The 16,406-nt window shown below is 40.1% G+C and overlaps 1 protein-coding gene across 1 annotated transcript; it reads right to left on the reverse strand.

The window, feature by feature from the left end:
• Positions 1-24: 24 nt before the first annotated feature.
• Positions 25-10,175, reverse strand: LOC310809675 (CMP-N-acetylneuraminate-beta-galactosamide-alpha-2,3-sialyltransferase 1-like). Its single transcript, XM_083677072.1, has 7 exons — positions 10,131-10,175; positions 4,095-4,457; positions 3,710-3,897; positions 3,203-3,385; positions 2,953-2,998; positions 2,464-2,583; positions 25-219 (listed from the first exon to the last, which is right to left on the reverse strand). Exons 2-7 carry the CDS (start codon positions 4,386-4,388, stop codon positions 40-42), a joined length of 1,011 nt encoding a protein of 336 aa, XP_083533198.1. The 5' UTR covers positions 4,389-4,457; positions 10,131-10,175; the 3' UTR covers positions 25-39.
• Between the last annotated feature and the right edge of the window lie 6,231 nt (positions 10,176-16,406).

A 16,406-nucleotide genomic window follows, 5' to 3' on the forward strand; every position in this document is an offset into this window, starting at 1 on the left:
AAATGTTTATAATCAACTGGCAGCCTTAGTACATATAGATTAGTCTCCATTGTTTCCTTTGAATAACTTGATTTTTTGTCTTTCAAAGAGCTGCATAGTGATGCTATATTCATGATTTCTACTATGCGATGAACTGAAATCTAAAAGGTTGGTTGGTTTTGGTTCCCAGTAGTGATGCCAGTTTCCATATCTGTCTGCCCCAAATCCATAAACATTCACCTGAAAAGAAAAAACAAGGGCTTCATACTGATCTCTATTTCTATTGCCATGGGCAACACCAACATGCTAGCACTGTGTGATGATACTATAAAGATATAAACACTAGAAGGCGCACTCCCCTAAATGGACTGTGATGATATGGGGAGTGCCATGTCGTCAACTTAATCTGTGATTTGAGTGTCAAATGTTGGTGATTCACTACCACCTACTGTGCTAGTGGGTTTGTTCAACTCAGCTCCAGTGTCTCAGGTCTGTGATTTATTGGCACCATTAGATGGCATCCTATACATGAAAGCCATTTATAATCTATAAATAAACCTATTGAAGAAGAAGACCATGTGTTGATCCAATTGGCTGATTCCTTCCCAGCTCATAGGAAGTCCCACCCAAGTTGACTACATGGCACCCCTCATGATGTCACAAATGTAGTAAATGGGAAAGATAACCGGTGCCATCTTGAGTTGTATATCTCTATGGATGATGTACTGTGGGGGAAATAATTATTTGATCCCCTGCTGATTTTGTTAGTTTGCCTGATTACAAAGAAATGAGCGGTCTATAATTTTTATGGTACTTTTATTTGAACAAATAGAGACAGAATATCAACAAAGAAGTCCAGAAAAAACACATTATATAAAGTTATAAATTGATTTGCATTTGATCGAAGGAAATAAGTATTTGATCCCCTACAAACCAGCAAGAATTCTGGCTCATACAGACCGGTTATATGCCCATGAGGCACACAGATTACTCCTGTCACTTTAAGAAAGTACTCCTAATCTCTGCTTGTTATGGGTATAAAAGACACCTGTCAATAGAATCAATCTCTTCCATTCCAACCTCTCCACCACCATGGGCAAGACCAAAGAACATTCAAAGGACATCAGGGTAAGAGTTGTAGACCTGCACAAGGCTGGAATGGGCTACAAGACCATCAGCAAGAAGCTTGGTGAGAAGGAGACAACTGTTGGTGCAATTATTAGAAAATGGAAGAAATACAAAATAAGAATCAATCGCCCTCGGCCTGGAGATCCATGCAAGATCTCGCCTCGTGGGGTAAGGATGATCATGAGAAGGGTGAGGGATCAGCCCAGAACTACACGGGAGGAGCTTGGTAATGATATTAAGGCAGCTGGGACCACAGTCACCAAGAAAACCATTGGTAACACACTATACCGTAACGGATTGAAATCCTGCAGTGCCCGCAAGGTCCCCCTGCTCAAGAAGGCACATGTACAGGCCCATCTGAAGTTTGCCAATGAACACTTAAATGATTCAGAGAAGGCTTGGGAGAAGGTGATGTGGTCAGATGAGACCAAAATTGAACTCTTTGGCATAAATTCGACTCTTCGTGTTTGGAGGGAGAGAAATGCTGAATGCTACAATCCCAAGAACACCATCCCCACCGTCAAACACGGAGGTGGAAACATTATGCTTTGGGGTTGTTTCTCTGCTAAGGGTACAGGACGACTTCACTGCATTGAGGGGCCAATGGACGGGGCCATGTACCGTAAGATCTTGGACGAGAACCTCCTTCCCTCAGCCAGAGCACTGAGGATGAGTCGTGGATGGGTCTTCCTGCATGACAATGACCCAAAACATACGGCCAAGGCAACAAAGGAGTGGCTCAAGAAGAAGCACACTAAGGTCATGGAGTGGCCTAGCTAGTCTCCAGACCTTAATCCTATCGAAAATTTGTGGAGGGAGCTGAAGCTTCGAGTTGCCAAGCAAAAGCCTTGAAACCTTCAGGATTTGGAGAGGATCTGTAAAGAGGAGTGGACCAAAATCCCTCCTGAGATGTGTGCAAACCTGGTGACCAACTACAAGAAACGTCTGACTTCTGTGCTTGCCAACAAGGGTTTCTCCACCAAGTACTAAGTCATGTTTTGCTTGGGGATCAAATACTTATTTCCTTTGATCAAATGCAAATTCATTTATAACTTTATATAATATGTTTTTCTGGACTTTTTTTTTTTGATATTCTGTCTCTATTTGTTAAAATAAAAGTACCATAAAAATTATAGACCGCTCATTTCTTTGTAATCAGGCAAACTAACAAAATCAGCAGGGGATCAAATAATTATTTCCCCCACTGTATATCATTAGTCAGTGATTTCCTGCCTCTTGGTGTCAGTGTTGTTCTATTCCCAGTGCAGGTTGTACACAAGTTACCTTAGTGAGCTGAGCTGTACATGTCAAAATGACTGGCAGAACATTGTTAGTGTTATGGAAAGGAAGGCTCACCTCATCACATATGTGTATGGCATATATCAGAGCCATGAATCCAGTGGATGGATATTGGCCATGTTTTTCAAGCCAAATATCATGAACATATTTCATGAAAGTAGGATGCAGGACCATTACCTGCATGAATCATAAATTACATAGTTATCTCAATCAGTGTAGTTATGCCACAGAAGCTATATACATCCTAAATCCTGTGTGCACAACATGAGAATGGTGGACACATGATGATGCATCAAAATGGAGAACATATTTGGTCCAGTTGGTATTTTGTCAGGGAGAAGGTAGCGTTGTAGGGCATCACTGTTCCCACTCTGGGGTTCAAGTATTGTAATTCATTTTCATTAGCAAAATAAATTTAAACTCAACCTAAGACCTTATTTGATCCAACTTAGAATTTACCACCTCCTTTAATTAAGAGGAGACCACCTGGCATCTTCAACTCTCTAGAAACCATAACACCCATGCTCATGTTTCTAATTGACTCACCAAGTCCTTGTTGGCTTTGATCCTTTCTTTAATTGGTGCATATGTGCTGTTGAATAAGGTAAAAAGACATGTGTTGATCATTTTGATGTTATCATGTCCTTTTTGTAATCATGGCTTTTAGTGTCAAAATACATGTGATAATGTTCTAAAAGAGCACTCAATGATCTTTAAAACGTGTAATTAACAGTAGGCTATCAGTAGATTAACTTCTGAACTAGTCAGAGAAAGTTAGAAGTCCATGGACACTCACTGCTTGACGGTAGAGCCTGTGGTTAAGGCACAGAGGAGCCACTGGAGATCCAGAGTCTTGAAAGGGAACAAAATCAGATGAGTGGTGTTGTCCAGGTCCACAGCACTCTCTGGGTACATGACGTGATGAGTGGTTCTGGTCCCCACATCCTCTTCATAGCCTTTGGTAGATGCCTTGTTTATTCTGGTTGATAGGGAGAAGTTTACCCTCTATTGTGACTGGGGGTCAAAATATGAAGTCAAAAGATATTGTGGTAAAACATATTTTTTCATCCTTCAGCATTATTACAGGTTCTTAAAAACAGTTGTCATTAACTAAATAATTTTGCTAATTATAGACATGCAGCATTCGGCCTGTAGAGGGTGCTACAGGACCGTGGCCAAGGTGCGGAAGCGAGGCTTTGTCGCACACCTGTTGCGAATGAAGCCTCGTTAACGAATGGTTTAAGATGTGTGTGCCTATATAACCTCCCTGGCAAACAGACTGATGCACCACACCTATCAGTACCTTATTATGACATCATTAAGGTCAATGTGGGCTCCGTAGTGGGACCCCTTGAGATTCCCAGAGTTCCCCACCACAGCACAGGTCCTGCAGCGTTCAGGTCCTGCATCCAAGTACAGCTCCTTGCCAGGGATGACCTGAAATAGCTCCTCCACCGCTTTGCTGAGGTTTCCATTATCATTCTGCAACCTCTGATGATGACAGGCAGACCATACATGAGCAGAATCCCTAATAATATCTAATTATATCTACCTCACATATAAGTTCTGCTCCTATTGATAACCCAATGACCAAAACAATTAAAGTGAAGTAAAAAAGTTAAGTGCAGTGACAATGTTGACAGTTGGATTGTGGGGAACTAATCTTCAATAACACAGAAAGCATTTACCTTCCACCACTGGATGGTATCCCCAGGAAGTTCCTTGTTTGCTCTTGTCAGAAATGGATTAAGAGATTGTTTGAGACGCTTCACAAACCAGGGATCATCCTCTGGCTCTGTCATGCATTTGTGACAGGCACAAGAAGGAATGGACTGGAGGGACATCTTGTCCAGCAGGCCATGGGCATATGTAAACAATGTCTTGGAAGATGTCTGACCACGCAAAAAAAACAACGCAATGAAAGTGGTAGTACAAAGTAGAAGTATGAGAACCTTCCTTTTTCTGTTGTTGAAGAAAAGCATTTTGTAAATATGTTTTACTTTAGGGTAGCCGGGCACTGGCTGGATTTCATCTGAGGAGATTTTCAGCAACTGTGAATAAAATAATGACACATCATTTATTCAAATAAGAAATACAAATACAGATTTTATAATAGAGGTGTTTGTGACATATTACATACTGCATAAATAATGGGACAGTGAAGCATTTTTTCTTCTTCTGGCTCTACACTCCAAACAATTACTATGAGGTTAAAGTGGAGATTCTCAGCTTTTATTTGATGGTATTCATGAAAATATTGGACACAAATGCCTCCAAACTCATTGGACGGCGCTTCATCACAGCGGGACAATGACCCAAAACGTAATGCCATAGCAACCAGGGAGGGCTAAAATAGGGGGATTATGTCTAAGAACCCCTTAAATAAAAGCTGAAAATCTCTAATTTCACCTCATAGTGAGTGTCTGATTCAAATACAAACCTTTGGAGTATAGAGGCAAAAGAAAAAAAGATGTTGTATGACATTCAAATACAGTCCGGACCAGACTGTTTCATTTTAGGGGGGTATTTTGCATTCAGCCCTTTGTAGCATGTGGTTTTATGAGGTATCTTAGGCAACACGTCATTGATGGTGGCTTACTAACATGACACATTTGTATTCCAAGCGTTTTCAAGCATTTTTAAGAATATTTTAACGTGAATATATAATTCTGAAGATAAATTATGTTATCGCAATCTGTCAATTTAACACCAAAAGTGATCAAAATGTTTGACTTGAATGACATAAGATTACGGATGCAATCAATTATATGTTATCTGCAAGCATCAGCAACGTTTTACAGATTAATAAATAGAAAATATGCATATTTTGAATACATAATTATATTCATACAGGCGATCTAAAATGCATAGAACAAACTAAATCACTGTTATAATATTGTAAAAGAAAATGTGGTACAAGGGTATAACATAATTGACAATCATAATGGCAAAAATTTAGTAATATAACACTAATATTCATGGTATCAACAATAATCGGAATCAGTCATCATGAAACTGCTTTGGAGGACCACGTGTATATGCCTAGTCATGCGTGGGTTGACTCATAACTGGTTGACCCCGTTTGGGTCGGGTTATATATTAGGGAAAACAATGTATAAATAAATCCAATTAAATCCAATCCTAGGCTACATCTTATCATATTATTGAGCATGCACCTGAGACGTCGCCGATAATTATTCTATTTTATTCAAATAAAGAGAGCACATTATTCTACTTTGGCCCATTGTTATCGATTGTAACTAATTGATTGAGCACAGGAGCACCTTTCGTCTTGATGTTTGAGAGCATCCATCTATGCTCCTGAGCAACAGGTGCATAATTAGTTTATTCCTTTGTTTCTTCTTTTTGTACATTTGAGTATGGACTGAGGCATGTTTTTGTCTGCCTGTTACAAGGATTAATTTCAATGATGATAAGATTTGTTTTTACATGTTTCTGTTTTTTTCTTTTGAATATAAATGTATAATGTCAGAATGTAGCCTATTTATTTATTGAAAATGTAAATTGTTGATTTTTGAAGTTGACCAAAAGACTGAAATAAAAGTTTGTGTACTTAATCAACACTTTGTCATTATTGGTCTTATTTAGCCCTAATGTACTTATATATTAGGCCTATGTAATGCAATGTGTTAACTGTTAAGTTATTACCTTACTATTTTTATTGGTAATGCAGGCCTAGTTGTGCTGATTTAAAGACTGAATGAGCAGTTTCAGATATACAAATGGGAAAACAGCATGAACGTAAGAAACAACCTACTAGCTGGGTCAAATTAACCAATTTTTTGGTAGTCTAGGCAACCCAAACAATTGGGTTAATCAGGTAACCGAATACACTGGGTAGATTCAACCCAGCGTTTGTTCTGTCCAATATTTAACCAGCTTACGTTATGCATTGCGTTATTTTTAACCCAACAGTTTTTAGAGTGTAGCCTATGTTGTCCAATGTTGATGTCGCCGTTACGAAAACATTTTTTTGCCATTGATTAATGCGCAGGAAAACGAGGACTAGGCATATTTCAATAACACGCTGAAAAAGGAAATTCGAATACTCCCTGATTTGTAAATCGTATATTGTTCTTTAATAATAATAATAATAATAATGATAATAATAATAATAATAATAATAATAATAATAATAAATGAATAAAACATTTGGTATGGCGCTGCATGTTGTAGCCTAACATTGATATCAAAGTGTTCGATATGCCATGTGTGCAAACCTGGAGGGGAACTCGACTTGTCTGTCCCAGGATTATGCAATGATAAAATAGTTCTAACACAAATACATTTCACTAATAATAAACAATATATACAAACAAATCATTGCCTTTACCACAAACCCACATACTGTGTATGCCTAGGTTTGGTCATAGATTTAAAGTTAACTTTTGTCCAAGGATTGTACCAATTGAAAGTTATTTGGGTAACAGAAACTCCTTTACACACTTTACTAGGACTACTTTGCTGTTTGTTTTAATTATCCAAGTAAAATCCTATGGGCTACTTTCTGAAGTCATGCAGTTGGTTTGAAAAAGTCACTGGTTGGGATCTGTAGTGTATAGATAGGCTAACCGTTTTTTTTCAAAGAAGTCTATATAGTTTTATATAGTCCAGTCCGTCGATATATGGTATCATCAATGGCCTAATCCACGTCCGTGAGACTCGCGTGTAGGATTTCCGACGCGGAGGCGACCTCAAGCAGGCCCTACTCAAACGAGAGTCGTTTTGGATAAGCTTCGAACCCTTGAACGAGGACGTATTATACCTGTCTGTCTTTTTATGAGCACTATATTGAGTTGAGAGAGAAACAAATATGTATTTTTGCAGAGATTATATGTTGGCACTACTATGATGAGTAGACTACCAGTAGATACAGTCATGAGAAAAAGTTAGGACACCCCCCAAAATATTAAGTTATTCTCTTAAAAATATGGACATATCAATATGTTATCTTCTTTCTAACAATGTCTATAGATAAAGGGGATGTAATTGAACAAAAAACTATGAAAATGTAACTTTGTAATCATTTATTTAACGAAAAATTAACAATAATGCCAATTCCTACTGAGGAAAAAGTTAGGACACCCTATGCCCTAATAGCTAGTATTGCCCCCCTTGGCTGAAATAACCTCAATTAGACGTTTCTTATAACTGTCTACAGGTCTCTGACATCAATTGGGAGAAAGTTTTTCCCACTCCTCCTTGCAGAATTCTTTCAGCTGTGTGATGTTCGAGGGGTGTCTTGCATGCACAGCCAGTTTCAAATCAATCCACAGCATCTCAATAAGATTAAGATCTGGGCTTTGACTTGACCATTCCAGAAATCTCAATTTATTTTTCTTGAGTCCATTCCTTGGTAGATTTACTGGAATGTTTTGGGTCATTGTCATGTTGCATGGTCCACATCTGCTTCAGCTTCAACTTTCGAACAGATGGTCTCACATTTTCCTCAAGCACCCTCTGATACAATACAAAATTCATAGTGGATTCTATGATGGTGAGCTGACCAGGCCCTGCTGCAGAAAAGCAGCCCCAAACCATGACATTTCCACCCCCATGCTTCACAGTTGGTATGAGGTTCTTGTTCTCAAATGCTGTCTTGGTTTTGCGCCAAACATGTCTACTCTTACTGTGCCCAAATAGTTCAACTTTGGATTCATCTGTCCAAAGCACATTGTTCCAGAAGTTCTGGTCTTTCTCTAGGTGTTCTCTGGCAAACTTTAGTCTTGCCCTGATGGTTTTTTTTGACAGCAGGGGTTTCCTCCTTGCACACCTCCCATGTAATGCAAACTTGTTCAGTCTCTTTCTTATGGTGGATGCATGTACTTTGACATCAATTGTGGCAAGAGATACCTGTAGGTCTCGTGATGACATTCTGGGATTGTTGGAGACTTCTTTAAGCATCTTTCGGTCAGCTCTTAGGCTGAACTTGCTTGGGCGGCCTGACCTGGCCATGTTGGTGGTGGTTTTAAATGTTCTCCACTTGTAAATTATTTTCCGGACAGTGGAATGGCCAATTTCGAATAGTTTGGAGATCTTTTTATATCCCTTCCCAGACTCATATGCATCTACAATTTTTCTTCTGAAGGCCTCAGAGAGCTCTTTTGATCTCGCCATGGTGATGCAACTCACTTCAACAATCAAGAGCAAACCAAACTAAATATCTGAGGTTTAAATAGGACAGGCTCCTCCAAAATCCTCTGTAACGATGTTCTAATCATTTGCACCTGATGTGGTGCTCTTTATTATAATTTTAGGCATTTTAAGTGGAACTAAATGTAGGGGTGTCCTAACTTTTTCCTCACAAGAAGATTGCATTTCTATTAATTACATTTTACCAATAATTTTTTAAATAATTTGTTTCAGTTGTATTTGTTTAGTTATATTACCTCAATTTTTCAATATTGTTCAAATGAATATCAAATGTCCATATGTTTGAATATGTTGAAGAAGACAAAGGTTTTCATAGGGTGTCCTAATTTTTTCTCATGACTGTAGTCAAGAAGCATGTTGGGCTGATCAAGATAATAACAGTCAGCGGTTTAAACAGGCCTACGAGCAGTAGCGGACTGGCCATCTGGAGCACCCGGAGAATTCCCTGTGCCGGACGATCTGTGGGCTGCGGGGCCGGTGGATGGGCCGGTAAATCTGTGGGCTGTGAGCCCAAAATGAACGTTGTGGCCCTCTACTCCCTCCCTGTCCTCCCGTCGGGCCGTTTTGCTGTCCCAGTCCAGTTAGTATATGAATATATGTAATTATAACATGTGAACCATAATGGCAGAGATCACTATCCCCTTCAATTCATCATGTCACAGAGCCACGCAGGAGTGAGTGATTGTCCAAAGTTTATATGCAGCTTACCTACATGTTCAACACAATACATTTCACCATCTTGATAGTATAACGTCAACATTACATCTTGCACAGGTAAAGCGTGGGTGTTTCCATTGATATACTATAATCTGCGTTGATCTGCGTGGCTTGTATTTCTCAGTACCACGAACAGATACAGTATGGTGACATGGGTATCTATTGCAATTTGAAAGGTATCATGTGATTTCCCTACCCATCTCTGTTTTGTTTCCTGTTATGAATTGTTATTGTGCTATGTGCTCACAAACTCTTCCCCCTCTCTCTGTTGCTATAGATGAGTGAAATGAGTAGGCTCCAACAACCAGTATTCATGTTTGTGTGTGCAAAGAAAAAAAAATCAATTTCCGTTATAACAGATGTACAAATAAAGTAGGTCACGATCCGATTCGATTAAATTCCATTTCATTGAATTCGATACAATTATATGTTATTAGATTGCAGCCTCTAACAGTAATATTATCCTTCCTCCCAGGACACACAAAGCGCCTATCTTCCATTGACCTACCAACGGCAGCTTTTAGAAACGGTTATAAAGTTGTTGGAATTAACACAGTTCTCCAATACAGTGCCAAACTTAATACAAAACAACATTCTGGTTAACCTTTTTGTCTTTCTAATTCGACTTGCTTAGTCTTGACTCATTTGAATATCAAAACAATTATGCATTATATCCCTTACGAAAATTAAGTCTATGATCGTCGGATATGTAGGACACAGCCCATGGTGACGTTTCAAAACTCTACCCCCTGAAACAAACACTGACCATTCGCACAATGATCATATCAATTTACCATTATTGGTAAATTGATTAGTTTAAAGGGCATATTTACCTGTAGTCATTTGCGCTGAAAAACGTTTGACCCAATGAAAAAAAATAGCGTTGAAAAACGTACATTTGGAAGCTTGGGAAATGGCAGTCGGGCCTACAGTAATAAACGGTTTAATCATGATAAAGATGCATGGTGTTGAGGACATCAACGGTCTATTTCCTCGGTGTAGTCAAACCGGTTTAAATCTTGGAACCCGGACAGGATTACATTACCTTCACAATGGCGTATGAAATTCCAGAGCCTATAATGTTGGCTAATATCGACCTTCTGGCTAATGGGCTACTCATACGGAATATGATCTTAGTAGGCCTATTGTGACAACATCGATACAAAAATCAGCAATGACTGTCCTCCAATAGCCAGAAGTCGACTCCTCCCTCCTAGTCTCCTTCTTTTGCATAGATCTGATGCATGTCACATTACTACTGTTGTATGGAGTGAAATAATTTAGATTTGGTTACAACCCACTTGCAACCCTTATAGGACATATAGTTGCTCCACAAGTAGCTTTGGAATTTCTAACGCTTAATGGAGTATGCATTTTGTTAAACAAACAAAAAATGAATAAAAGCTTCGGCCCATCAGGAGTTCCCTAGGTCTTTCTCAACCTCCGATCCTCATGTTTTGGCAAACCGCACACTAATTTATGGACGTGAAGGCATTTCTCAATGAAATAGGTGGGGACCCCAGAGATTCGCGGTACTGGTTGACCCAATTCCACAGGGCCAATTTGACACGATCGCCTGCATTTGCGGTTCTTGAAGTACGTGTCTGACGATAGTAATACGCAGATGCTAACTTGATTAGCCAAAGTGAATGAGTTGACGTTTCTATTTGTATATGTGATGCAAGAAATCTAGTTGTGAGTACATTTCTGATCACATCCATATAAATAGAAAATCAAACCCCGAGGGAAAGCTAAAGTTACCTAGATAACCCGTTGCTCTATTTCTCTTTGCTCGCGGCAGCTATATTTAATTCATTGTGTCATATATTTTATTAGGGGAGCCAGCTGTGTAGTATATCCACTCTACACCACTGACTGTAGTCTGTTTTATGCTTTTTTATAACCCAGGTATGGAGATGTTTTTGTGTCGATCTGTAAATATACAGTACCAGCCAAAAGTTTGGACACACCTTGCCAAGAGTGTGCAAAGCTGTCATCAAAGCAAAAGGTGGCTACTTTGAAGAATCTAAAATATAAAACATATTCTGGTTTGTTTAACACTTTTTTGTTCACTACATAATTCCATATGTGTTCCTTCATAGTTTTGATGTCTTCAATATAAATCTACAATGTAGAAAATAATAAAAAAAATAAAGAAAAACCATTGCATGAGAAGGTGTGTCCAAACCTTTGACTGGTACTGTATATTCCCAAACATAATCTGTTGGCTATGGTGTGATGTGCACGAGCGCAGCCTCTTTCGCGCCGTTTGATGTGTGAGCCCAGTCTAGCTCGCGCATCCATTCTAGCTTTGTAAATATGTACTTTTATATACTGTAGCCTACAATTATGACGAGAATATTACTCCATCTAATATAATCTTTTGAGAAACTAATTATTTATTGTTGTGTTATTGTATTATGTATTGAATTGAAGGTCTCTTTGATTCATATGGGTCATATTGAATCATTCTATTCTTGTACATTTTTCTGAAACATTTCATTGATTATTCTGTATATTGTGAATCTATTTGAAATGTCTGTTGTTATTATTATTATTCTGCATACAATATGTATATAAAGATTCTAGTAGCATCTGATCAAGAGGGGAGCCAACTATGTACTATTGCCAAGCCACACCATTGACTGTCTGACTGATTTAGGTGCAAGGCCACCCTGATCTAAAGGGGGGCCTCTTGTTATTAAACTGCAGCGGATGGACATGAAGCCAGTGGTGGTGATGGGGCTGTCGCGGTGTGAGGAGGCCGGGTCTCCTTCCAACACCAGGGCCCATCTAGTGGAGCAGTGTCAGGCTCTGACAGAAGTTCTACAGCACCATTCTGCCAGTGTCTGTTGCTGCAGGACCCGCCCCAGGGGAGCAGGTACACACACACACACACACACACACACACACACACACACACACACACACACACACACACACACACACACACACACACACACACACTCACACACACAGTACAATAATGGATCTCATACATATGTCTCACTGGTGGCTGTATTGTGTAATCCCAATCTGCCTAGTGAATGATTTTGTGAAATGCTGTTGTTACCTTGTTGAGTCTGGCTGTTTTATACCTCTGTCCCTCTCCTCCTCCTCCTACTCTCCTCTTCCTCCGCCTCCCCTCCTCCTCCTCCTCCTCCTCCTCCTCTCTCTCTCCTCCCCTCCTCCTCCTCCTCTCCCTCTCCGCCCCTCCTCCTCCTCCTCATCCTCCTCCCCTCCTCGCAGGTCCTAGGGTCAGTATCCCTGCCTGGTGACCTGCCTGGCCTGTCTGAGGCGGAGTGGTTGAGCATGGCAGAGCGTCGTCGTGTTTGCACCATCGCCCAGCTCCTCAACAAGCTGCCCTGCGAGTCCTCTGCCGTCATCACCTCCGCCAGCACACTCCTCACTGAGCTCTTCAGCCACAAGGGTGAGTAACGGACAGACGGAAAGACAGGCAGGCAGAAAGACAGGCTGGCAGACAGAAAGACAGACAGACAGACAGACAGACAGACAGTAAGACAGGCAGACAGGCAGGCAGGCAGGCAGACAGACTAAAACTCTTGTTAATGACTCCAAGAAACACATTACCTTTCTTCCTTTAATGTACAGAAAACCAAACACTTAACTGAAGTGTGTTAAACTGGAAGCAGGGCGGCAGACTGCTGAGATAATCAGCACATTTCCACTTGGAAAAATAGACGGTAAATCTATAAAAACAGTACACAAACAATCCAAACTAGTCAATATACGTCAAGATCTGTGAGTACAATACAGCATCATGCACACACTCATTGCACAATGTTGTATTTAATGTACTGTATTGTGTAGTCTGTCTTGTCTCATTGCTGTATATGTTGGTGAATGAAGAGCTCCCCACAACACTGTACTGAAAACAGATTCTAACAAGCTCACTTGTGGCAATAAAAGGATATTTAATGTTGAATCTTGTACTGCCCTCTGCAGGCCTAAGCAAGGTGGTGGAGGAGAAAACACAGTTTATCTTCACCTCACATGACCTCTTATGTTGTTACCCTTATAACAATGCTGGTTCACCTAATAGTCAGTGGAACATTCACACCATGCTGTTGTGAACGAGACAAGGCTAAGTCTGTGTGTGTGTGTGTGTGTGTGTGTGTGTGTGTGTGTCTGTGTCTGTATCTGTGTCTGTGTCTGTGTGTGTCTGTGTCTGTGTCTGTGTCTGTGTCTGTGTCTGTGTCTGTATCTGTGTCTGTGTGTACCCATTATGGCTGTAAGTCAACCCATACTTAGTACAGTACCTGGAAGTGAGGACTTGGCTTGTCAATGACTCCACACTCCACAATGACTCCACACTCCACACCCAGTATTCCTATAACTGTACATACTGTGTCCTCACTTGTACACACTGCTCTTACTACATACCACTGCTCTTCTGTACATATCTCTCTATACTGTTCATAATCTGTCTATACTGTTCATAATGCACATATCCTTATATTTTTCTTTTAATACTACTGTTAATACACTGCACATATCTGTACATACTGTACATACCTGTTTATACTGTTCATACGGCATTCCATATTTATTCTGCTATTTACTCTAATGTTACTATTAATACATATATACTGCTTATACTGCATTGCCTATACAGCTCATATGCTGCTTACACTGTTCATACTGCATTCTATTTATTCTGCTTATAATGCTACTGCTAATTCATATACTGCTTACACTGCACTACTTATACTATACTACACTACTATACTGCACATATACTACACTACCTGTATATACTGTTCACACTGCACTTTTCTGCTTTTTTGCACTTCTGGTTAGACGCTAACTGCATTTCGTTGTCTCTGTACTTGTACTCTGCACAATGACAATAAAGTTGAATCTAATCTAATCTAATCTAATGTTGGAAACATTTCTTTGAGATTCTGGTCCATGATGACATGATTGCATCACGCAATTCCTGCAGATTTCTCAGGTGCACTTTAAAGCTGTGAAAACCACATTCCAAAGGTGTTCTATTGGATTCAGATCCGATGACTGGGAAAGCCACTGAAGAACTCATTGTCAATGTTCATGAAACCAGTTTGAGATGACTTTTGCTTTCTGACATGGTGCATTATCATGCTGGAAGTAGCCATTAGAAGATGAGTAAATTGCGGCCATGAAGTGATGCACATGGTCAGCAACAATACTCAAATAGGCTGTGGCATTCAAGCGATGATTGATTGGTATTAACAGGCCCAAAGTGTGCCAAGAAAACATTCCCCACATTACACCACCTCAGTACAGGTGTTCCTAATAAAGTATGTACTGTATATTATCAAATGCTATTTCATTCCAATGTTTACTTTCAATTAGGTTGTGCAGCTTTTAATTAAGCAAATGAAATCCTCTGCAAATTGACCAGTGATTGTCTGATGTCAGAAATCAGGGACATCCTGATTAATCAAGAGATTAATTGCACACAATCCTCTAGAGCAGGGGGGTTCTCAACCTTTTGCAGTTGGGGCCCCCCCTCCTCCCGTGGCGCCACCCCCCCCTTCCCGGCGCCACCCCCACTACACCACCTTGCATAGATAGATAGATAGTTAGGATAGATAGATAGATAGATAGCCTAGGCTAGGCTATTATTGTTAGGCCCACACTATTATTATTATTATTATTATTATCATCATCAGTAGCGGTAGGTAGGCCTATTATCATTACTAGGCTATTGTTATAATTGGCAGTAGCACCAGACTTCTAATGTGAGCTTGCAGGCATTATTTTTATTATTATTATATTATTATTATTATTATTATGAGTAGTGGTAGGCCTATTATCATTACTAGGCTATTGCTATATAATTATATGAGGTTACATGCTTTATTGTTGTTGTTATTATTATTATTATTATTATTTATTTTTTTTATTTTTTATTATTATCATTATCATTATCATCATCAGTAGGCCTATTATCATTACTAGGCTATTGCTATAATTGGGAATTGGCACCAGACCTCTGATATGAATTTATGCTTTATTATTGTTATTATTACTAGGCCTAATAGTGGGCATATCATCTGCATTTTTTACAGATGCTTGCAGGTAGGCGATGTTAATGTGAGACCTGAGCCTGCTTTGCCTTGCAAAGATCCTCAATTCTTGGCGCAATGTCTGATAAACATAGCCTCAAATCATCCTCGATTTGTGCACGATTGCGGTATTTCGTTTTGAGTGCAGTAATTTTTGAGAATCCTGCCTCACACAAATATGTCGATAAAGGGAGGAGAATCTTCAAGGCGACGTCACAGAGTTAGGGTATTCCTGCATCAATGCTGCCCAGAATGACGAAAGAGGGCAGGAGTAAAGAGTTCCTTCAGCCTACTGTCACTCTTCAGCTCAATAAGCTGTTCCTGCATATCAATTGACAACTCGTTTGCTATGCACACAAATGGATCTCGAACCCACGCAAAAGAGCGATAATCCTCTTTTAAAGTACGTCGCAAATTGTTTTCTCATTGCTGACAGGTGCTCAGACGCTTGAAATAGAGAGGAGAAATCGTGTGACGTGCCTGCATCAGTGATAAAGTCTGCAAGGCTGATGCGGCCATGCCAGAGGTCAAGTTTTTGTGTGAAGGTGTCCACTGTCTGCGAGGAGCAAAATATGAGTTTCGCGGCCTTGCAAAGACAGGTTGAGGCCATTCAAGCGGTCAAATATATCGACCAAATAGGACAGAGACGCAAGCCACATTGTGTCATCCAGATGCTTCGCCAGATCTGATTTGATTTGTCAAAAAACCACTTCACCTCCTCTTGCAGCTCATACAACCGCTGTAACACCCGCCCCCTGGAGAGCCAGCGAACTTCAGTGTGCAGAAGCAGCTGTTCGTGCCCTGACCCCATCTCCTGGGCAGAGGACCCCAAACAAGCGAGAGTTTAGTGGCCGTGTGATTTGATGAGATTTATCATTTTCACGGATTGGTTCAGCACGGAGTTTTTAGCAGCTAGTGGCTTCGCGATGGACCATGCAATGTGTCCATTTCACAAGTGGAGCTACTTGCTGAACGCGAGCAGCTAGGCCACGCTCACGGCCCGTCATTGCCCGCGCACCATCCGTGCATAGGCCA

This window comes from Argentina silus, assembly GCF_951799395.1.
Source record: "Argentina silus genome assembly, chromosome: 9".
NCBI lineage: Eukaryota > Metazoa > Chordata > Actinopteri > Argentiniformes > Argentinidae > Argentina > Argentina silus.

Bases quoted from the DNA above. Each gene is read 5' to 3' on its own strand.
- LOC310809675 (XM_083677072.1), bottom strand. From the start codon at position 4,388: ATGCTTTTCTTCAACAACAGAAAAAGGAAGGTTCTCATACTTCTACTT. The intron at 2,999-3,202 runs GTGAGTGTCCAT...CTTATTCAACAG, and splicing joins ACAGGCTCTACCGTCAAGCA to CACATATGCACCAATTAAAG. The intron at 2,584-2,952 runs GTGAGTCAATTA...TGATTCATGCAG, and splicing joins TCAAAGCCAACAAGGACTTG to GTAATGGTCCTGCATCCTAC.